The sequence below is a fragment of the Pygocentrus nattereri genome, chromosome 8, assembly GCF_015220715.1.
Source record: "Pygocentrus nattereri isolate fPygNat1 chromosome 8, fPygNat1.pri, whole genome shotgun sequence".
NCBI classification, from domain to species: domain Eukaryota; kingdom Metazoa; phylum Chordata; class Actinopteri; order Characiformes; family Serrasalmidae; genus Pygocentrus; species Pygocentrus nattereri.
In genome coordinates, this window is record NC_051218.1 from 45,326,700 (window position 1) to 45,349,292 (window position 22,593).

General features: G+C 44.9%; 1 protein-coding gene across 1 annotated transcript in view; it reads right to left on the minus strand.

Moving 5' to 3' along the window:
• Window positions 1-22,593, minus strand: part of thoc2 (THO complex 2) — a 90,329-nt gene that overhangs the window by 32,642 nt on the left and 35,094 nt on the right. Inside the window, exons 16-22 of the mRNA XM_037540326.1 lie at window positions 13,847-13,931; window positions 11,529-11,622; window positions 11,088-11,168; window positions 10,691-10,787; window positions 7,890-8,007; window positions 6,580-6,759; window positions 2,154-2,318 (exon numbers count right to left, since the gene is read on the minus strand). Of these exons, the coding sequence (XP_037396223.1) occupies window positions 2,154-2,318; window positions 6,580-6,759; window positions 7,890-8,007; window positions 10,691-10,787; window positions 11,088-11,168; window positions 11,529-11,622; window positions 13,847-13,931 (820 nt within the window). The remainder of the gene's footprint in view (window positions 1-2,153; window positions 2,319-6,579; window positions 6,760-7,889; window positions 8,008-10,690; window positions 10,788-11,087; window positions 11,169-11,528; window positions 11,623-13,846; window positions 13,932-22,593) is intronic.

Genomic DNA, 22,593 nt, shown 5'->3' on the forward strand with positions numbered 1-22,593 from the left:
AGAGTCAGAACACATTACGCTGCCGTGCATGCTGGGGACTGTAGTGCAGGACATTGTGAAAACAGGTTTATTTTGATAGAAAATTAAAATAGGACTGCATGGCGGGCCTGATCTGGTCCGTGGGCCTAGTTTGACACAGGGGCTTTAGACCACTGTGTTTGTCAGAAGGACACTACCATGACGAGGTAAACTGGAGAATGTAAGAGGGCAAGAGAAGAAGTGACTCACTGTGGCTCAGCACTTCCACCTACTGTAATAAAAACTCACACACAGCTAGACTAAAGTACAACACCTCAGCACAAGCCAGACTGGACCAGGGAAACAAATGGTAAACAAAAATAACACGTTTTCAATAAACTGATTAATTACACGTCGCAAAGTAAAAGGCTGAAACTATAGCAAACACACCCCACATGAGTGCTGCCTTGTTGAAAGACCAGCTCAGGAGATGCCAACAGTCCAAGAGGCAAAGTAGAACGTACTACTTACCAGAGAACTTGGCAATATTTGGCTTTAAGTAGAAATGTTTACTCAAAGATCAAGTGTGAAGCTACAGCATTAAAGGAATGCATATGCTGGGGGTTTCTCAGCGTGTCCTGCCGTCTGAGGAAAATTCTCATTTTTCTCCCTTTTTTATTTGCAAAGCACACGGACAAAACTGAAAAAGATGTGGGAGTCCAAAGATTTTCCAGCATTCAAAGGAAAGAGATGAATGCATGTCTGCAGTAGCAACTTTCAAAATGAGGTAAAAAATTATGACTTAATTTTTTAAAGTGTACAGGGTCTGGAACCAACATGACGATACACAAAAACTATCACGCTACAGATTTCAAAAACAAACACATCGAGAACAGTTTTATCCCATCTATTCTGGTGCTCCAAACTGGAATTGAATCGTGAGCTGCCTAGAAATTCCCCATCCCACCAACTGTGACACTGAAACCCTCCAATAGCTTCACAATGTAGGCTGAAAGACAAGTTCAGTAAAAACATTCACACAAACGTAGCACGGTGGTGTTTGAGCTTCCATTACCTGTTAGCAGTGGTGGACAGTAACTGAGTAACTGAGTAAATGTAATGAGTTTCTGTACTTTAGTATTTTTAGTGTATCTGTACTGAAGTTTCTCCGTTCTGGGCGACTTTTTCCTTTCACTCCACTACATTTCAGAGTCTAATATCCGACTTTTTCCTCCTACATTTTGAGAAATCTGTCGTTCCTTTTGGTTTCTGTGTGTATAAAAACGTAACATGTCAAAACGAAAGAAGCGCAAAGCCAGAGCACCAATCAGGGCCCAGCGGTCACTTTGTTTAGAGCTGGTTTTGACCTGTTGGTCATACCGACCCAGTGCAGCACGCGGTTCAACGTCAGCGCAGCAGCGTAAAACTTTGGGAGAGTCTGTTCAACATAAATGATGAACTAACCTAACTTTGTGTAAATAGAGCTCAATATAGAAATATGTCCACATATGCAGTCGAGACTGACGCGGCTTTTTTCTGAATTTCTACAAACACCATTTCATTTTATAGTAAATGAGTTTGGGCTGGTTTATGTTTATGAACAGACGCCTACAGATCAACATAGTAAAGGAGCTCATCTGTGATCCTGAGTTTAAAGCCAGTTTTTATTCAACTTAAACTTGGAACTAAGTTGTAAATAAATCTGAAACTGAAACTTTGCTTGTGTGTAAAAAGTGATTTCAGAGCCACTCGGTTCTCCCTGATGGAAACTGTTTACCTTCAGTGTTTTGTGCTTCTGATCATTTTAATAGACGTCAGCGTCACTAATTAATGACGTTCTATTAAAAGACTGGTTTACCAAGAGAGACGCTGGAGGACTTTCACCTGAAATGAGTTCATGAAGCCAGTCTGGTTATAAAAATGATAACAGGACATCAGAGCCAGAATTACTCTTTTAGTACTTTTACTTTATACTTAAGTACATTTGAAGGGAAATACTTTAGTACTTTTACTCAAGTGGAGGTCTAAAGGGAGGAACTTCTACTTTACTGGAGCAAACAGGCCTTGGCTGATCAATGATCTTTGGTGTGTGGAACATTTTGTGTAAATGTGGTTCTTTGCATTCAAATATAACTAAAAATCACGTTCTTGTCCAGATATATTGGTAAACACAGGTATTCGAATTTAATACTCACCAAAATCTGATGGGCGTACATCGGTCGGGACAAGAAGAAGGCTGCATCATGGGGTGTGTGGAACTGGTTACAGAGGATGTCCACAGAGGGCACCCTCTTGATGTAGTCCTCCGTGCTGAGGTTGGAGGCCAAGAAGACGCCAAACTGCACCAGGGTGTCATGACACTGAAGACAGAGGGACAGAAAAGTGGACCCATTCATCATTAGACAAGGTTCTCCCCTCTGTTCCCTGCTCATTTCCCAGCCAAATGCAGATGCTCTTAATAAATCCTCGGGTTGCTCGTTTATTTGGGGGACTGCACCTTGCTTTATTAAAGCCATTCATCACCAGGAGCCCTCCCTGGAAATCGATGGGATGCCCAGTAAAGCAATTTAGTGGAAGAGAGGTGCTGTGAAAGCAGTCTCCAAACCTCACTGGTAGAAAATAAGGAGAAAGGAGCGCAGCACAGGCCGAGATCTCGGTCAACCATTACCGAGGATTTTAATATTCTTCACCATAAGTGCCGCTGCCGTCCACTGCCAAAAGGACAGGGAAGCAGGGAAGCAGGGGAATAATATGAACTCAAGACAGGGGCTTCGCTTTAATAGCACGCCTACATACTTGCATTTGGATAAAACACAACTTGCGGGTTACAAGGTGATCAAAAGGTTTTTGTACACGTTGACCACAAAACAAAAACAACCGGTTTTAGTCTGAAAACCATGAGCTAAAAAGCACCAGGGATGCAGCAAATGATTATTACAGCACTGACTTAACCGTCATACTTCCCCTTAACTGCAGGCCTGGCCTGAACAGCAGTTTACAGGCTTTGGCGACTCCTTGGAATTTGTGAGTGAACATCCAAGACCTACTCTCTAGTTCACCCCTCAAGACAAAAACACTTGCATTTCATAATTAACCACAATTTTAAGTTTTAATTGCAGCAACAGCAAAATATATCTAGCAGCTGTCAATGTATTAACATGCATGCGCATTTGTATGTCGCTATTATCAAAACACATGATTGAGCTTTAGTAAGTCACTCACATCACTAAGGTTTTGACCAATTAGTACGACCCTTTTATTTACCACACTTGCTGTTTCAGTTTAGTTTAAATTCTCTAGTTATCCGTTATTTAATCAAGCACTTTTATCTGGTTAGGGTTTTTTTTTATTACTGTTTAAAGGAATCGACAGGAAGGCTGAACGGAGCTCCTGTCACAGACGATCTAGGACTGTCGGAATGGAAGGACGATTGCTCTGGAAGCTGTTCGGCTCAGAGGACACAAGCTCCACAGCAGCAAACGAATAACGAAGCATTTGAATTGTTATAAATCTTACAAATCAGCTCTTTAGTTTTTAATTACATTTGCCTTTTACTTATTTGAAGAAACCGTCATTAAGTTGTTGTGCGATTTCTTGCAGATAACTTAAAATGCAAACTCCACGGCTCTCGCCGAGACGGAGTGACCGTCGCTGTAGTACCATAAACAGATGTTCGCGGTTAATCAGTGGATGATTTTAAACATTTGGCAATTCCATCCCTTAAGAGGCCATTTCTCACATGCTGCCCACTCAGTCGTTAAAAAGAAGGCACTGTATTAAAAATGAAAATGTTAATTTTGCTTCTTGCCAGTAAGATTAAAACCAAATAATTGCAACAAATAAATCTATGAAGAAAAATAAATAAATAAACTTTTTTTTTTCCTTTTCTGCATTTTAAATTTGCTTCTTGTGGGCACATAAAAGCAAAACAGGTACTTGGATCTTGGCTTTTGTTTCTGTCACATACGTGCTTTTTTGGGCCTCATTACTTTTTCTTTTCTTAATTTTTACCCGTTTCCAATTCCACCCGCTAGTTAGGACTCCCCCAATCACACGATGCTATCAATGTTAGGAGGGGAAGGCAGCACAGGCTTGCTCCGAGACCCGTGAAACCAGCCACCGCTTCTTTTTGAACTGCTGCTCACCCAAAATCACGGGTCAGCCGAACGCGCTCGGAGGAAAGCGCCAGCCGCCAGATCTGTTACGTCAGCCAACAGACGCCGGCACTGACCAGCATCGCGTTGAATGATGGGAGGAGACAGGGGCCATCCTACCCACCCAGAGAGAGCGAGGCCAATTGAGCTCTCTTGGACTCCCGGCTACGGACGGCGGCAGCATCACCAGGGATCGAACTCGCGATGTCCTGATGACACGGCCAACGCCTTGACCGTTGCGCCACTCGGAAGCAGGCCTCATTACTTTTAAAAAGTTCATAAAATTACTAACAAAAATAAAAATCTACTGAAATTGTGGCCATTAATACAACCAATTTTAAAATTGTAAACTTCTTTTAAACTCCACAAGTACAAATACTGGTTTCTGATATCGGCCAAAATGAAGTGTAACTGTAACACTCATATTTCATACCTGGTGCAGCCCAATTTATACTGATTCTCAATATAAAGCGCTGCTGATCCGTGCATCATTTCATCGTGCTATGCATCCCACCATTTCACCAGATTTCTCATTAGACCCTCAAACCTGTGCTCTGCTATTCCAAACAGCAAGCCAGCAGGAGAGTGAAGGCCCAGAGTGAGGAAGCATCTGGAGGTGCCTATCCAGGGACCACCACTCCCCACCCCTGCCCTCAGAAACAGCTGCTGCAGTCTGCACTGTGCATGAACAGCATCTCGTTAGAGCTGGGCTTTTCTCTGGGACTCGAGCAAAAGGAAAGCCTGGCTGCTCTCAGAGAGCGGTAACTATGAAAAACGGACATCAAAGGAGGCCCAAGATTGCTTTGGCCCCCTTTTCACAGCTCTAATCGCTTCTGAGTGACACAGCTCCCCTTAGGAATTAGCCACTGCTCAGAGATAGGCCTCCTCCTAACTTTCTCCTGCCCTCTCTACCTATTCGCGGCCTGTAACGCCTCGGCCGCTTACTGTGACTGTGGGGCTTTGATGCTGCAATCATGAGAGGTAAACTGGGTTAGTCGTTGCCACTTCTTGGGGGTTTTGCATGGACCCCGAGAACGTGAGGAGGTGCAAGCCAGTCGTTCAAGCGCGAGTAGTTTGGCTTAGCAGAGGTGAAGTCATCCTTACTGAAAGGTCAGAAGGTCAGACTGGGGTAATACTGTCCACAGGGTCAGGCTGCCCTCTGCAGTCTACCTTCCACAAACACAAGGCGTGTAAGACTGGGTCACCAAAGAGCTTTTCTGGGTGGTCTGCAACAAAGTCACTCATAATTCACTGGGTAAAAAGGCCAAGTGAACAGAACTTTGTCTGAACCACAGAAATAAGTGGATGTGATTCATTTATGGCATTTCCATTATGCAAAGTGATGTTTTTAGCTCTGACATTTGATGCTGAACGGTGGGGGGGGGGGGCTTAATTACCTCACTGATTCATACATTTGATACATAAATATTTACCATTCAGCCATATTAAGAAAAACCCACCAAGTATTATAGCCTCTTAAACAGCGTCCGCAACGTAATTAAACCGTAACGTGCGTAATAGCGCCAATGACACAAATTAATATGTATGTAAATCTTCATTTGAATAATAGACCCAGTACCCGCGGCTCGGTACCTTCGTTGAGACGAATCGCTTGATAAACATTAAGGGGTACCATTCGTCAACATCACAACACGCTGCCTTGTACAGCCGAAGAGACGCTCAGTGCGTAGAATAAGGCCAGGCTTTACAAGCTACTAATTCAGTGCGTTTTTGTATAACAGCGCTAGCAGATTTCTCAAGGTGCCAAAGGGGGCTTATGCATAAATCATGCAATCACATTCAATGCATATTCAATGGCTGAGATGAGTCGATCAATCTCGGCGAAGCATCATGGGGAGACATAGCTGGCCTGACACATTTCGACTGATTGTAATGAGGTGCGCACAACTTCCTGCGCAGGAGGAGAAAAACAAGCCCAAATTAATAATTAAACCGCTTCCCTGCCGAGGTCAGGAAAAAGCGTGTTGCACATTCACACCATGAGCAATTATTCCCACAATCCAGCGTCGCGAGGGTGAATTTGCTAAAAGCTCTAATTTGAGACATTCAAAGAGGGGTGCGAACAAGAAAAAAAAAGAGGAGGAAAAAACGAGCTCGACTGACGGCATCATTCTGTAGCCCCGCACAAAACGGAGCTGATGATGTGATGTTGAGTTTTTAGCACCATCTGCTGAGGCATGTCTTGAAAATGTGGAGGAAATGAACATGGGCTGGATTACCCAGTGAGTAATTGAGCTATGCAGCTGGGCAACATGAAAGGCAAACTGTGTGTTTGAGAGAGTGTGAGAGTGAATGTGCCTGTGAGAATCCCAAAAATCCCAAAAACTCCCGCAAACTCCCGCAGCACAGCTTAGGAACGGTGTAAAAAATAAAAAATAAAGAAATAGAAACTCAGCTTTGCCCTTTGGAACATTTCAGCCAAGCCCAAATTTGGCAGACAGGGTACCTGATCATAGAGTTTGCCCACAAGTTTGAGATGTTTCTCTCCACCCTCAGAAAAGACCACGCCGTTCCTCTGCTGAGCCATCAGCAGACAGAGAGGCAGGGCCAGCTCGTGATCCAGCAGAGAGTCCTTCAGACGCTGAGACGACTTCTTTGTGTTCCTGATCTGGCCGAAGTAGCCTCCCTAAACACAAACAAAGAAGAAGGTAGGATTCGGTCACATGCGAGTAGATTATACACTGGTCAGGCACATCATCATGACCACCTCCTTGTTTCTATACTCATCGTCCACAGCGCTGCTGTGACTGATCCTCTCAGACCAGCACAACACACACCAACACCATCACCACCACGTCAGTGTTACTGCAGTGCTGAGAATGACCCACCACCCAAACAGTACCTGCTCTGTGAGGGTCCATGGGGGTCCTGACCACTGAAGAACAGGGTAACAGAGTATCAGAGAAACAGATGGACTACAGTCTGTAACTGTAGAACTACAGAGTGCAGCTATACAGTAAGTGGAGCTGATAAAGTGGACAATGAGCGCAGAAACAAGGAGGTGGTTCTTCTCTAAAGAAGCCCATAGCGAGGATGTCCACTACGCTGTCCAGTCACTCCTAACAATGCAACAAATGGTGGAAGTCTTGGACTGACCCCAAAACAAAATTCAGTGCCATCCTGCAGACCAGAAAACAATTAAAACGTGGCGTCCTATTTGTTTGTGTCTAAAGCACTTAAGGGTCAGGCCCCCTCGTGTGTTGGCAGCATCTTACTCTCTCTACCACACAGCGAGCTTTGAGATCGTCCTCGCAGAACCTTCTGGCTGCGCCTATATGGGCTTGTTTGAAGTTTAAGGGTGATCGTGCATTTGCAGTCTATGCTCCAAGACTACGGTACATTCTACCGCCCGCTGTTCGCCAAAGCACCTTCAAATCGCTGATTTTAAAATCAAGACTAAAAGCACAAACTCACCTGTGGTAATTCTACGTTATTACTCATCTGCCTATAATTTCGCTTTTACTCTTTAACTCACTTTTTATATTTTAATCTCTTACTTCTTGAGTTATAAAGAAACCTTACTTACTATTAGTCTACCAATGGGCTGCTATTCATCACCCAAAACATCTCAAAACTGCGTTTCACTGATGTTCTCCCACCACTAGTCGAAACAATCCCTGCTGGACACTAAAAATCAAGCTGATTTCAGGTAGTTGGGTTGAACTTGCTAGACATAATGATCAGTTTCTGATAACGTTCATCCATAACTGTCACGTTAATTTTCACTCTGAAACTTAACCTTTAAGATTTCTGTACCTCTGCTTTGAGCTGCTCTCCTCCAGTCATGGCCTCCAGCTGCTCCACGGTCATCTCGTCAGTGATTTCAATCCCTGCCATCTTCTGCACCACCTCCTTCAGGATCAACAGGTCAAAACTGTGGACGGAGGAATGGACGAGTAAGATTAAGACACAACGGGGCAATTTCACCTTGGCAGTGAAACACCACATCCCTACTAGTGAACATACACACTAGGGGGCAGTGAGCACACTTGCCCGGAGCGGTGGGCAGCTCTATCCGCAGCGCCCGGGAAGCAGTTGGGGGTTAGGTGTCTTGCTCAAGGGCACCTCAGTCACATACTGTCAGCACAGGGGATCGAACTAGCAACTGCCCCAGAAGAAAGTAGGTTCTACGGAGATTTGAACTCCAATCGCTGGATGAAGTCCAGAGTGCTAACCATTACACCACAGGACCACAGTTCTACGCAGTAGTCGTTTTAAAATAGGACAGCAAACAAGGCCACACCAACACAATCTGCCAAGGCTGAGTGACGAAGAACCGAAGACAAAGGTGTTGGATAAAGCCTTCACATCTACAACAGCTCCAAGCACCGGAGTATGACGCAAAAACGGAAAATAAAGAGGAAAATCACTCGGAAGTGTAGGAGCAGGAGAGCGGCACTGCCCTGTCACTGCTGAGTCAGGTCAGTCAGAACAGCAGACAGGGGCTCCAATGGGTTCAAAGGCAGTGAAAGAGGACGAGAGGCTTTAGAGACACCATGTTAAACGCAAACAGGACTGACAGCAAGGACACGCGCAAAACGTGCACTCGCCCTATTCTACTGTACCTGGATTTGGGCAGCTATGTTATCAGGGAGGTAAGTGTGCGGCTCTTTCAGAGGAGCTTTTCAAAAGTAAGTCACAGCTCAGCATTAACAGGCACATCAAGGCCCTTCCTCGCACAATCGGGCCTTTGAGAATGAGGATCGGGCTGACGAGGCAGCTGCTCGCACCCAGAGCACACATACACACTCAAAAATCTGAGTCAGAGAGACACTCCGCCTCAGCGACTGACGAACATGGACACGGACACATTCTCACACACCAGAGATGTCAAGTCCTTTCATGCGAGTCCGAGGCCAGTTGCAAGTCACTGAAGTTTTGAGTGTGAAACTCACGTCCTCAGTAGACAATTTCTGCTTAGTCTTGTTATCAGCTGCACTAAAGTAAACCCTACTAAACACCTGCCAGGTTCAATACGGCTTCACATAACGAGCCTTTCATTACAGAAAACTCTTCAGACTGACGGACGGAACTGAGGCACTACACTGAAGCGCTAAAGAAAGGGGCAAAACAAAACGGTTGGTTAGTTTGGGTTTATATAAAATAAGCCACCTCAAGCTATCACCTCAAGAGTTTGAAGGGAATGTGATCTGGAACTTACTGGCTAAGCAGTTTTGCCTTGTTCCCTTAAATATCACCATTTATTGCAGGTAGCATTTTGTTCTGACCACCAGACAAAGGCTCTTCTACAATGAAATGTTCAATCATGACGCTGCTGTGAGCTGACAGGCAACGTCACACGTGAGGCTGGAAACGAAAGGCTGTATTTACAGGGTGATTAATAAACATTGATCTGATCTCAGAGCTGCATATTTTCACAACCGTGAGGCGCCGAGGAGCCAATCACAATCCAACTGTAAGAGGGGGTCACAGAGTTTCTGACCGGCTCCTTCAGTCTGAGAGGAGCTGAGACCCCTGAGCAGAACGTTCTGCGTTCTCCACGTCAATCAGAGTGAATCCGTCAGAACTGAGCAGCGGGATTTTCATCAGCAGTGAAGCTCCAGCAGCTCAGAGCGTTCGGCGCTGGTTCCACAGCACTGGATGATCTCCGAAATCCCACTGAAAGAGCCGTGAGAGCAGCGACGCCCGACACGCTCAGTCCAGTCTGGGATGAGTTTGACTGTGGTGTTGATGTCGTCCGTACAGCTGGAGGAGGTTCAGACTGAGACCTTGTAGAACTACATAATAAACTTTATGCTCATTTAAACCGTTTACAGCTCACTGCACTGATCTGGGATGATTTACAAGAGAAATAAATAAGTATAACTATTTTGAAATCAGAGGAATCTTTCTGAATCATCCCGTATTTACCACATTATGGTTGGCGGTCCTCATTATTTATTCAGTTTTGAAATACCCCCAGGGTAACAGCCGCAGGCACCGCACTGTACCGAAGGATAGAACTGAACTGGTACATCAGCTTAAATGCAGAGTTTAAAGGAAGAGTCAAAACAGCTTGTAAACACTGGTTAGCCTGTAGTTCATAAAGCAAGCAAGCTTGCAAGCTCACTCAAACCAGCTGAAACTTTAGTATGGTTTAAAGAGGTCTGTAACTTAGTAAAACTTCCTAAAACTAGTAAGATTTGCCAACAAGCAAAAACTTGCTGGCATGTGCTAGACAGCATAGGTCCTGTCCAAACCACATTCTCTCAGGTTTCAAGTTGCTTTGCATCTCTTTTCTGTAAAACGTGTGGCATCTCACTGCATGTAGTGCTTCAGTCTGTCCACCAGCCCAAAGGGTCTTCCGCCACTACAAGCTCAGCATTGCAGTAATGACCGCAAAATTGACAGCTGAAGTATCACATGCAAGTTTGGAAATGAAATGTTTCTGCCGTAACGTTGGCCGTCGTAATTTAATCAGTTTTGTTTGTGTTTTTTCTTCTCAGCTTCCCGATTTTCCCAATATTTAAGCCCTGGGTCTGAGTTGAGTCGTTTAAACGCGAGTCTGAGCCAACGTGCGATTTGCGTCCGAGTCACCGAGTCCAAGTCACACACACCTCTTTCCTGCCTTCAGCTGGTTGGTCACATACTGGAGGAGGCCAGCCAATTCAATGGGGTACTTCCGGAAAACTGCCCCACAAAGGCTGGCAAGACCTATAGGGAGACAAATACGTGCAAGAAGGTCAGAATACAGAGTAAAACGAGCCCAGGAAAAAGGTTTAAGCCTTAATGATGAACATATTTGTGTTTAAATTAATAACGATAACCCTGAGTGCACTGAAAAGTGCCTTGACAAACAGCAAGGTCAGACACTCCACAATGACATTTGAAAGTCTATTAACTCTGACGTCGGTTAGATCAATTTTATCAAGCTTCAGAGAACGTCCAGGGGGCTTTTAGGGAAAGAGGGCGAGGAAAAAAACTAAAAAATAAATAAACAAATCAGAAACTCACTTTGAAGCCAAGATGAAATAGTAGTGTCGTCATGCTTCATCTTCTCTTTCTCCGGGTTAGCTAGAGCTTCGATAATACAATCTATCAGCAGGATCAAGGGCTAGAACATGCACAGGCTTCTTATCCTTCAAGATGCTGCTTGCCATTCAATACTCATGTTGCATTTGATAGATTTCTTCAATATGCATAAAATATGAACTCAACTGTTCAGGTTTAGCAACAGAACTAAGAAAACGTATTTTTACTTCTAAACAATACAGACACGCCACTCATTACTGAGAGTGGAAACAAATAACAGGGTTGGAGTTTTGAGGGGATCAGCAAGTTCTTACAAGAGCGCTCATTACGCTGGGGGGGTTGGGGAACACAGAGCAGATTATTATCCTGCTCGGAGGTGGGCGGTGGGGCGTAATTATCAGCAAGAAAGAGGGGAAAGGATACAAGCCAGCACATCGTAGTTGAGAGAGGTGAGGTATTTCAGAGAGTCCACCACAGGGGTGATGAGGTTGTCATACCACTGGATCTGTGAGAGAATCTAAACACACACAAAACAAAGGACTTAGAATTCACCGTAGATATTCGGTCCACTCAGGTTTGTTAGATATTCCAATCCTTAAAATGTTAGGCTGACTTGTCGGGTAAGCTTTTATTATTGTTATTATTATTAATATTATGGCATATTATCCAGTCGCTACTGTGTGTTATTCACAGGGATGCACCAATATAATAATCAATATCTTATGGTGACTAATGTCACCCTTTACAAAGGTCATGACCTAGATAAAATGGATGTGACTATTACTGCACATTATTTTATATAAATTTGTTAATTATTTAAGAGACACTTATTCAAATGAAGGTCTTTGTGTTCAATGCACACCTTAGCGGGTGCAAGTCCTCCGGTATTGGCCTGTTGAGCTGTCGACAGAGTTACATATGGGCAGCCAGTATATTGTGCATCCCAATCTACTGTGAAACTGATTAATAAACTAAGAAGTTTTATTTGTGACCATAAACTAAATAAACAAAGGACGATCACCGCACTGACCAGGTCTTTTGAATGTGAGCGGTTGAAATCTTGACAGCAGCACAAAGACCAATTTCCCGATAAAGCAACTCTGATTCTTCGGCTAACTGCATCTACAGTTTCTAAGTTTAGTGAATGTCAGAACTCAATGACATCTATAATTACAGTCGTCAGAGGAAGGGGGTGTTAGTGGGAGATGATGGTGCTGCCTCCACTGCTTTTAACAGGGATATGAGGGAGAGAGAGAGAGAGCGCGAGACAGAGCGAGAGAGAGAGCGAGCGACAGAGCGAGAGAGAGACAGACAGAGACACAGACAGAGAGCGAGAGCGAGAGAGAGAGAGGGAGAGAGAGCGAGCGAGCGAGCGTCAGAGCGAGAGACAGAGAGAGAGAGACAGAGCGCGAGAGAGAGAGACAGAGAGGGAGACAGAGGGAGAGAGAGAGCGCGAGAGAGAGAGAGAGAGAGAGAGAGAGAAAGAGAGAGAAAGAGAGAGCGAGAGAAAGAGAGCGAGAGAGAGCGAGAGAGAGAGAGGGAGAGAGAGCGAGAGAGAGACAGAGCGAGAGACAGAGCGAGAGACAGAGACAGAGAGCGAGAGAGAGAGACAGAGAGGGAGACAGAGGGAGACAGAGAGAGAGAGAGAGAGAGAGAGAGAGAGAGAGAGAGAGAGAGAGCGAGAGAGAAAAAGAGAGAGAGAGAGAGAGAGAGAGAGAGAGAGAGAGAGAGAGAGAGAGAAAGAGAAAGAGAGAGAAAGAGAAAGAGAGAGAGAGAAAGAGAGAGAGAAAAAGAGAAAGAGAGAGAGAGAAAAAGAGAGAGCGAGAGAAAAAGAGAGAGCGAGAGAGCGCGAGAGCGAGAGAGCGAGAGAGCGAGCGAGCGAGAGAGCGAGAGAGAGAGAGAGCGCGAGAGAGAGAGAGCGAGAGAGAGAGAGAGCGCGAGAGAGAGAGAGAGCACTTTTCTGCACGACTGCAGGCTTTGACCGTCTCCGGAGCAGCACCGTTTCCATCAGAGACGATCTCGCCTTTTTGTCTCTCCCGCAGGTTCTTCTGGAATTTTCTCTGAAATGCTAAAGAGCCTTGGGCTCTCAGGCGCTCGGCTCAAGGCGTCCCGAAGGAGCCTGCCCTCTCCCGCGGCTCCAGGCATGCACCATATCAGCAGCAACGTCAGAGCTTTGATCCCCTTGGCCGACGGTACGTGTCTGAAGTGCTCTTGAGCAAGGCACCCAACACCCGACTGCTCCCCAGGCACCATGGATAGGGCTGCCCACCGCTCCGGGCAAGTGCTGCTCACTGTCCCCTAGTGTGTGTTGACTAGTGTGCCTGTATGAGGGTGTTTCACTACCTGGATGGGTTAAATGCGGATGCCTACTTCCTCTGTGTGCGAACACAGTTGGCTAATGGTTCTGAATTCAAAAACAGGTCCAGTCCCCCTCCCTACTAGTGATGGTCCAGAGCGCTTTGCATGCATTTACTCTTATTGTTCTAGATCACCTGCAGTAAATCTGGACGCACGTGACCATTTCAGACCCCGCTGACTAATCGAGTCGGTCCAGGGGAGCTAAATTTGGATGTGTGTCCACCGTTTCGCCGTTAGGCCGGGGCAGCGGGTTTATAAATGCACTTTTTAATCTTGGGAGCAATGAAAATTGATGGCACGTTGCAGATAATAAAGGGACCCAGTAAAAGCCTGTCATTAGTCTAGCCAACCATTATGGCCGTCACGAGTGATAAAACACTCACATAATCAAAGAGAATGGTGGGGTTACTGTGGCTCAGCTTGCCAATCTGCCTCCCTGAGGGCTTCACGTTCTCCTTGGTCAGTCGCCTAGAGAATAAAAGAGAGGAGAGGAAGACAAAAACAAGAAAGAGAGAACAAGAAAAAGTTTAGCGAGAAGTTTAACATCACATTCACAGCTTCTTGTTACATTTGAACGCTGCCCCAACTGACAAAGACAACCGTCTAAAAAGGAATTCCTCACACTCCTCACACTGATTTGAATTCTCCCTCACAAACAGCTCATTGATGAAGTGAGGGGAAACTGCAGGGCGCTCCGGGAAGCCATCAACACTTGACGGCTCTAATGAACGCGTGCCGCAAGGGAGGACGGCTGTGGCCGAGTCCGACGAGCCGCCGCTGCCCGCTGGAACACACCTCCATGCTGATTCATCAGTACAGGTGCAGGTTTACTCGGTGGAGGGCGGCAGGTAGAACGAGACAGACTATAATTGAGGAGAGCGTGTGCGTTCAACTTAAGGCCAGCAGGCTTGCTGTGAATAGAGCGTCATCGGTTTTAATGAGGCAACGCTGAGCTCTGTTCGAAATTCAGAGGGAGAAGAAGAAAAACAGAAAAGAAGAAGAGAGAGAGCAAAAGAGAAAGAACGTGAAAATGACAGCAAGTCAGCTAAAGAGCACCAGAGAGCGAGAGGAAGAGAGGGTGCAGGGGGAAAGCAAGCAAGCAATATGAGACAGACGGACTTCAGCACAAGCTCATACAGCAGGTGTCCATGAGCGTTCCTTAAACCACACTGTGGAGCCTAATTGCTTTGGTTAACCTTCAGAGCCCAATGAGCAAATGACTCCTCCTGCTTCACGGTCAGTAATCAGGCAGGAGTTGAATAACTGGGGTGGACTTCTCTGGTTCTGTCGCTCCCGATTACGACACCTGAACTTAGTTTAGGCCAACATGGGGAGCTGTGAGAGACCCTTATTATTCCCACCACGGGGAAATTCCACCTCCCCATTAACCCATCCATGAAGTGAAACACCACATACACTCTAGTGAGCACGAGCATGAGCACACACACACACACACACACACACACACACACAAGGGGGCAGTGAGCACACTTGCCCGGCGTAACATTCTGACCACCTCCTTGTTTCTACGCTCACTGTCCACTTTATCAGCTCCACTTACTGTATAGCTGCACTCTGTAGTTCTACAGTTACAGACTGTAGTCCATCTGTTTCTCTGCATACAATCTGGGTGGTTTTAGTGTGTGTTGTGCTGGTAAGAGTGGATCAGACACAGACACAGTGCTGGTGCAGTCCACTCTATTAGACACTCCTACCTTGTCGGTCCACCTTGTAGGTGTAAAGTCAGAGACGACAGCTCATCTGCTGCTGCACAGTTTGCGTTGGTCATCCTCTAGACCATCAGTGGTCACAGGACGCTGCCCACAGGACGCTGCCCACAGGACGCTGTTGGCTGGATATTTTTGGTTGGTGGACGATTCTCAGACCAGCAGCGACACTGAGGTGTTTAAAAACTCCAGCAGCACTGCTGTGTCTGATCCACTCAGACCAGCACAACACACACTAACACACCACCACCACGTCAGTGTTACTGCAGTGCTGAGAATGACCCACCACCCAAACAGTACCTGCTCTGTGAGGGTCCATGGGGGTCCTGACCACTGAAGAACAGGGTAACAGAGTATCAGAGAAACAGATGGACTACAGTCTGTAACTGTAGAACTACAGAGTGCAGCTATACAGTAAGTGGAGCTGATAAAGTGGACAGTGAGCGTAGAAACGAGGAGGTGGTCAGGATGTTATGTCTGATCAGTGTATACAAACATCTATCAGAAATATTGATAATTAACCATTTTTAAAATGAGGCACACTGGACAAATACTTCATACTCAATCACATTGTTTTAATTCAGCACAACAGAATTAGAAAAATCCTGAAACAACTTTCTATCTTATTTTGACGTCGCAGTGCTTTGTGGAGTAACATCTGCCAAGACACTTCTTTCCCCTCCTAAAACAAAGACGCTTGCATGTTGCATCACGTGATCACTCATAATTCTGACCTGAATGCAGAGCATTTAGCTTCATTAATAAAACCTCAAAGTAGAATTTCTCAAAGGAGAACAAAGGAGAGAAGAAGGTGTACTGCGCTCCGGAATGATGCTCTTCCCTTTTACAGGAACGGTGGCTGTGACCGACACGGACCCCTACTTGCGTGTTGAGCACCACCGTGTAGTAAAATAGACGTGCAGAGTGATTTTGAGGGCAATACAATCTCCCACAAGCACTTGTAATATCTAGTGAGCACTATAGATCACTACAGCATCTGAATGTACACCAACATGCATTGGAAGTCTCTTGTTACTAAGCAACGGACAGAGGAACAGTGCATTAACAGCGGCCACTGAGCCACTGAACACAGAACTTAGACTCTCGCAGCTCTCTGGAGAAACACTACAGAGAACAGCATCTCTGTACAGAGAAAAACAAAGAGCCTAATACTGCTCATCACACAGTAGAGAGACAGACTGCTGGGAATTCCACCTTAGTCTCATCCCTTTTCAGAACTGTATGTCCATTTAAACAACTACAGGTAAGAAAAAGGGGGAAACAAGTAAAAATCGGCCTTTTTCACATTTCCGTATTTTTGTCAGCAGGACGTTTTCATTACAGGGCACAGAAAATTTGAGGAAACCGGTGCGTAAAGATAACGAGTTATAATAATGATTTCTGTGTTCGGCTGACAAACATTTGTGCAACTTGTAAATTCGGATTATTTTAACTTAATTTCTGCAATTTAGTCAAGTCAGGTCAGCTTTACGGTCAACAGTACAATCTGTACAGGACATACATTAGTTTCCGACAGAAATGTGTAGTCAGATCAGTTTCAGACTCAAAACATGACAACAGGTTTGGACAGAATTCTGTCTGGTTAGGGTCAGACAAAACGAGATGCAGTGTGCTGGAACAGGACAGGAAATGTAATTGGGTTTGGACCAAAATTTCAGGCCCAATTAACCTCTTAAACTCCTCGGGTCCACCGGTGGTTCCAAACCGCTCTTGGTCATGTTCTTCATAACGTTCATATTCCATAAGCTCCATTCAGAAGCTGGGCGTCGTGTGAGGCTGTAGCTCTTCTCTCCAGTCTAATAGACGGTGACGTCATTTTAAACCCTTATAATAAAAGAAGCTGAACTTTGTTTTTCTACTGAAAGTCGACCCGTTTTTCCCCAAATCTGGGCTCTAAACTATAAACAGACGGCGTCTCTTCAGTGATCTGCTCTGGAAACATCACTTTTAGAAAACAACACAAAGAGCGTTGGAGATTTTTGGCTTTCAGCAGTGAATTGTGAGCGTGTGATGATGTGTGGAGATCATAGAACACATTTTACAAACCAAAAAAAAAAAAAAATTACATTTGTTTCATGCATTTACTGAATGATTTGCCTTACAATTTGATCGTGTAAATTCCGATGGAAAAACCAAAATACACCCAGGGGAATAAGAGGCTAGGGCTATAATCACTATGAATAACACTACTCCATTTCAAACAGGCAGGGAGAGGAACAGGCTTTAAGAACACACACACACACACACACACACACACACACACACACGTCCTGTCAAACAGCAGTGTGGGTTTTAGAGAACACATGGCCTGTGTCTGCAGACAGATACAGACCTTGGTTGAACAAAACCAAAAACCTAAAGAGAGCGAAGTACATTAGGATTCGGCTGCCGTTCACCGAGAAGCCTCATGAAAATCTAATGGGAAATTTTCTAAGGTCCTGTCTGTGAGTGTGAGTGTGGGGTCCCTGACTCTCAGTAATCCTAAAGAATCAAGAGCAGTCCTTCATTTCTGCTTCAGTGCTCTGCGAGATCCTCTGCGGCAGCACTGCAGCCTCCCACACCCCATCACCTGAATTCTCTCTCTCTCTCTAATACACTGAAGTGCCCCTCCCTCATTCCATCCCTCTCCCTTACTTGTAGGTTACTAATGCAAGTCCAGCTCTGATGGCTTGAATGAAGCATCTCTTTCTACATCCCCATATCCCTATTTGCAACAGTGCAAATGTGTGGCAACTAAACATCAGCAGAGACAAAAGTAGCAGTAACTTCACACAAATTTGATTCCTAAACCAGAACCAATTACAGCAGAACTGAACGTTGTTCTCCGCTTTTTGCTCAGGGCTCTCTAAACCTGAAATCTTTCAAAAATGACTGGATTAAAAATAGTATATAAAAACTTTGTGGGAAGAAAGACCAGGCTGACTTTTCTGTGGCTGTTCGTGCTGCTGTAAGAAAGTCTGGTTGAGAAGTTTAAAATTTGCAAGCCGAATGCCGACTAAGCGCTGATGATTCATCAAGCAAGCGCGTTTTAATCTTTCTTCAATTTTTCTTTTTTAAATATAACAACATGTCCTGTACATCGGCTCAGTCAGCCCTAAACCAGCCCAGGCTGAAACCCTCCTTATAACTTCAGTCTGAATGGGCGAGGCTAAACTGCTGTTGGCTGAGCAGTAGTGTTGGGTGATATGACCTCAAACCAATATCATGATTAACTTAATATTTTTCCTCGATTACGATTAATGAACGATTCATTTGATTGTCATGTCATTTTTTTTGCCCTCATAGTTGCCCTCATCTGCATACCTTAATGTAAATCGTCTCAACAGTCAGATCGGAATTCACGCGACTTGCAAGTCAATCCAGCTCAACGTTCATCACAATTTCGCACTTCTGAGGCCTCAAACATTTAGGCTGATGTTTCTGTATAAATATCAAAAGACTCGTCCAAAACCCTCCACGTTTGAAGAGGTTCTTAAAGAAATGTCCGAACGTGACCGCAGGAGAACGAGGCTGCAGCATCAAAGAACATCTGGAAAAAAAAGGAAGTCTGAAAGTGAAGTTTAAAGAATCTGAACCAAAGAAGAGACTTTTTTTTTTGTTGTTTGTTTGTTTGTAAATACACTGAGCTTGAACACATTCTGGGTGCTGAGCCCAGCTGTCGGTCAGTGAAGCTTCATGATGGCTCCTGTGATGCTGGTGAAGATGAAGCTGATCTTCTGGGAGCGACTGGCGTTCCTCGGCGGTCGTGATTGTTTACCTCTGGATGAGCCGTGAAGCAGCATGCAGCTCAGTTTAGGAGCTGATCTGCTCAGACTGACATCGCACACAGATCACATTTAAAAGATCATCTGAACCGCCAAACGAAACAGTGGATTTGGTGAGAAAATCAGATTTGGTCCACTTTTACCGGCTGTGTGAACGTAGCAGAGTGGACATGGCGAAGTACATGAACACACAGAGCAGGGAAAGGATTTACAGAGTTAAAATAAATAAATAAATAACCGACATTAGCAGGATTATGTCGGTTAGAGGTTCTGAATGTCGGTTTCGATTACTTTCCGATTTATCACCCAGTCCTACATGGCCTATAACACCATTTGGACCAGTTTGACAGAGAAACCACCAGAGTCACCACAAGGGAACTCTGGCAGTAACAGAGTGAAAATCAACAGAAGACAGAACTATTAGATAAATTAAATAATACTGGCCACACCTCTTCAGAGACCTCACAGGATAGCGGGAGTAGCACTGTTTACTACCGCAGTACAACAGGCAGTGCTTACTGACTGCAAGGTATCGATCACCGCGGGAACAGCTGATCAGATTCCTAAAGGAATGAATTATGTCTATAAGGGCAGAGCACTTGCTGGCACTGCTGCTTCAGATGGGGAGAGCAGTCGGGGACAGAAAGCCATTAACGTGAGGAAAAGCACATTAGTGATGGATTATCCACTGTGGGATATATGCAGGGATAAGTCTTGTACACACCGGAAAAATGCACACAAAATAACTTAAATCCTTCTCAAGGTGCACAAACAATTAGTTTGCAATTAAATATTTAATTTAAAGGAACACAAAGAACGCAGAAAAATGGGGTATTAAAAAAAAGAAATAAACAAAACGAACCCCGTGGAAATCTCTTGGCACTGAAGCAGGTTATAATCTCAACACGCAATAACCCTCCTGACCTGCTAATGACCAATATGAGCTCTATGACAAACACTGAAAACAATTTTATACAACAGTTTTTATTTTATACAGCTGTTATTTCACCATAACATGTTTTTTCCCCACAAACACCATCACTCCACTGAGACGCTGTTGCTAAGCAACGACTCTGACAGCTGTAGGAGACGCTCGAGTCATCTGAGCATTTTTACTTCTTACTTTGCCACGAACGGAAAACGGACACTGTTAAGACCACATCTGACCGACAGCTGATTTGGTCCGACTCTGAAGACGAGACGACGCTCAATTCCCAAACTGTCGTCACCACTGAGCAGCTTTTCAGTCGGCAGCTGTGACAGAAGAACAGCTGAACAACCTGGAATCAGCCAGAAATGAACCCAACACCATTCGCCAAACTAAACGGGCTGTAAGAAGCTTTACAGACCGGCTGGAACAAAACAACATTAATACTGATCTGGACAAACTGACCAAACTGAGCTGAACCTGATATTGGCTCAGTTTTATGGCTCAGTCTGATTTGATTAGGCTCAGTAAACATTAAAACATATTAAACGCCGTGTTCACAGCCCAATTTATTAATTTCTTACTTTATTTATTTAACTGTGGTATAAAAGCAATAGAACACGCGAGGAGTGTGACCTCGAACAACATCACGGCCGTGATGATCTACGGTGACCAAACCAAAGCCGTGATGTTATTTCGCGTCAACACTCTCTCGCGGGTTCTACTGCTGAGCTGAGTGACCTCTATAAGGAGTATTTCTCAGACCAATGCAGGACTGTCAGGATAAGTAATAGACCTCCCTCATGTCCCTCTCAACCGACATTACAGCCATCAGGGCCAGTGGGAACGATGAATAAAGAGGACCACAGAGGACCACAGAGGACCACGGCTCCTCGAAAGAGTGACAGAAACAAGCCCTGATTCTCATCTTTCAGCAACTATGTCAGGAGCTTTGGGTCGCCTTTATGAGCAGCGCTGAGGTGTACAAAAGTTGCAGGCTTTCTTACCTCATCAGATTTTTTTAGTCTGTCATCACTTCTTACCCCGAGGCCAGCGGCCCACAGAAGACCATCGCAGACCCTGCCGAGGGACTTCTTGGGCCTTGCTCACTTGCTCAGCCGTTCAGTCCGACTGCTACACTTCCTGTTGCCTCAACAGCTCACTTGCCGACTAGACCGCGTACCAATTAACAGTGCATGTTAGATCTGCCCTGGGCCTATAAAGTCCTCTTTGGCCTTTCAGTGGGAAACGGGTGAACAGTCTCCCTGACGACCAACAAAGCAGGTCAACTTCTTATATTTATCATAGAAGAAATGGTGTAAATGCAACAATCTGAAGGCGTCAGTTCAACCGCAGAGATTTTAGAAATGTTAAAATTCACTTAGTTTGGCCAAAAAATTACGTTCAGACTTTCTTTTTTGTTTACATGTATGTATTACACTACTATACAAACAAATGTGGAAATCTCAAGAGGCACTGAATTTAGAGATGGCATGTTTTATATTTTTTCAAGGTTTACACGTATGACTGTATGCGTGTATGTGTGAGTGGGTTAGAGTGCAAGTGTGTGAGAGTGTGCGTGAGAGAGTGAGTGAGAGTGAGTGTGAGAGAGTGAGAGTGTGCACGAGAGAGAGAGAGAGTGAGGGAGAGGGAGGGAGTGAGGGAGAGGGAGGGAGTGAGGGAGAGGGAGGGAGGGAATGAGAGGGAGTGAGAGAGGGAGGGAGTGAGAGAGGGAGTGTGAGAGGGAGTGAGAGGGAGTGAGAGGGAGTGAGAGGGAGAGAGGGAGAGGGAGGGTGAGGGAGGGAGAGAGAGAGAGGGGGAGGGAGTGAGAGGGAGGGAGTGAGAGAGGGGGAGGGAGTGAGAGGGAGTGAGAGAGTATAGGAAAATGCGTTTTATTTTATTTACTGCATGTAAATGTTAGCCTGATTCTGTGCTCTGTGAGCTCCTCTAACCAAAACCAGATTCCTTGTATGTGAAAGCAAACGTGGCCAATAAGCTCTATTCTGATCTGCATGCCTGACGTCGGGCCGATATCAGCAGAAAATTCTGCAATGGGACAAGAAAAATAAATGGTATCATGCCATCTCTGATTCCTCTTTAAAAGCTTTTTTTTCCCAGATCAAGCAGGAGTACATATTTTTAGTACTCCAATCCTGCAGTGAGTAACCTACTTAAAATGAATTTGTTGTTAATGCAAATGAGTGCAAAGTCAAAATCTATCTGCTTTTTAAATGAAGCACATTAGCTACCTATTAGTTACCTTGAATAAAGCACGGTTTGTTCCACATTTCTGTACAGCTGTATTGTAAAGTACATTTAATAGTTTTGCTCCTCATCCCTCTCTTTTGACAACACTCTCTGTAGCACAGTGACAGCAGGAATCATATCGAAGGCCAATGCACGGAACTCGCTTGTGGCCAAAATCTTGCTCTTTTGAATCGACTATCATGTACAGACAAAGCCTGCGATTTATATGCTTAGACCTGTACGAAAGCACTCAGTCTAACTGAAGCGGTACGTGACACACAGCCCTTACGGACATCAACAAAGCCCTTTCTTTCCAAATAACATGCTGCACACCTGAGTACTGAGCAGAAATGCTGAGACACTGAGCTACAGCACCCCAGCTAACCACACTGTGAACCCTACAGCCTAATTTGCATACACTGTTAGATATAAAGATATATATA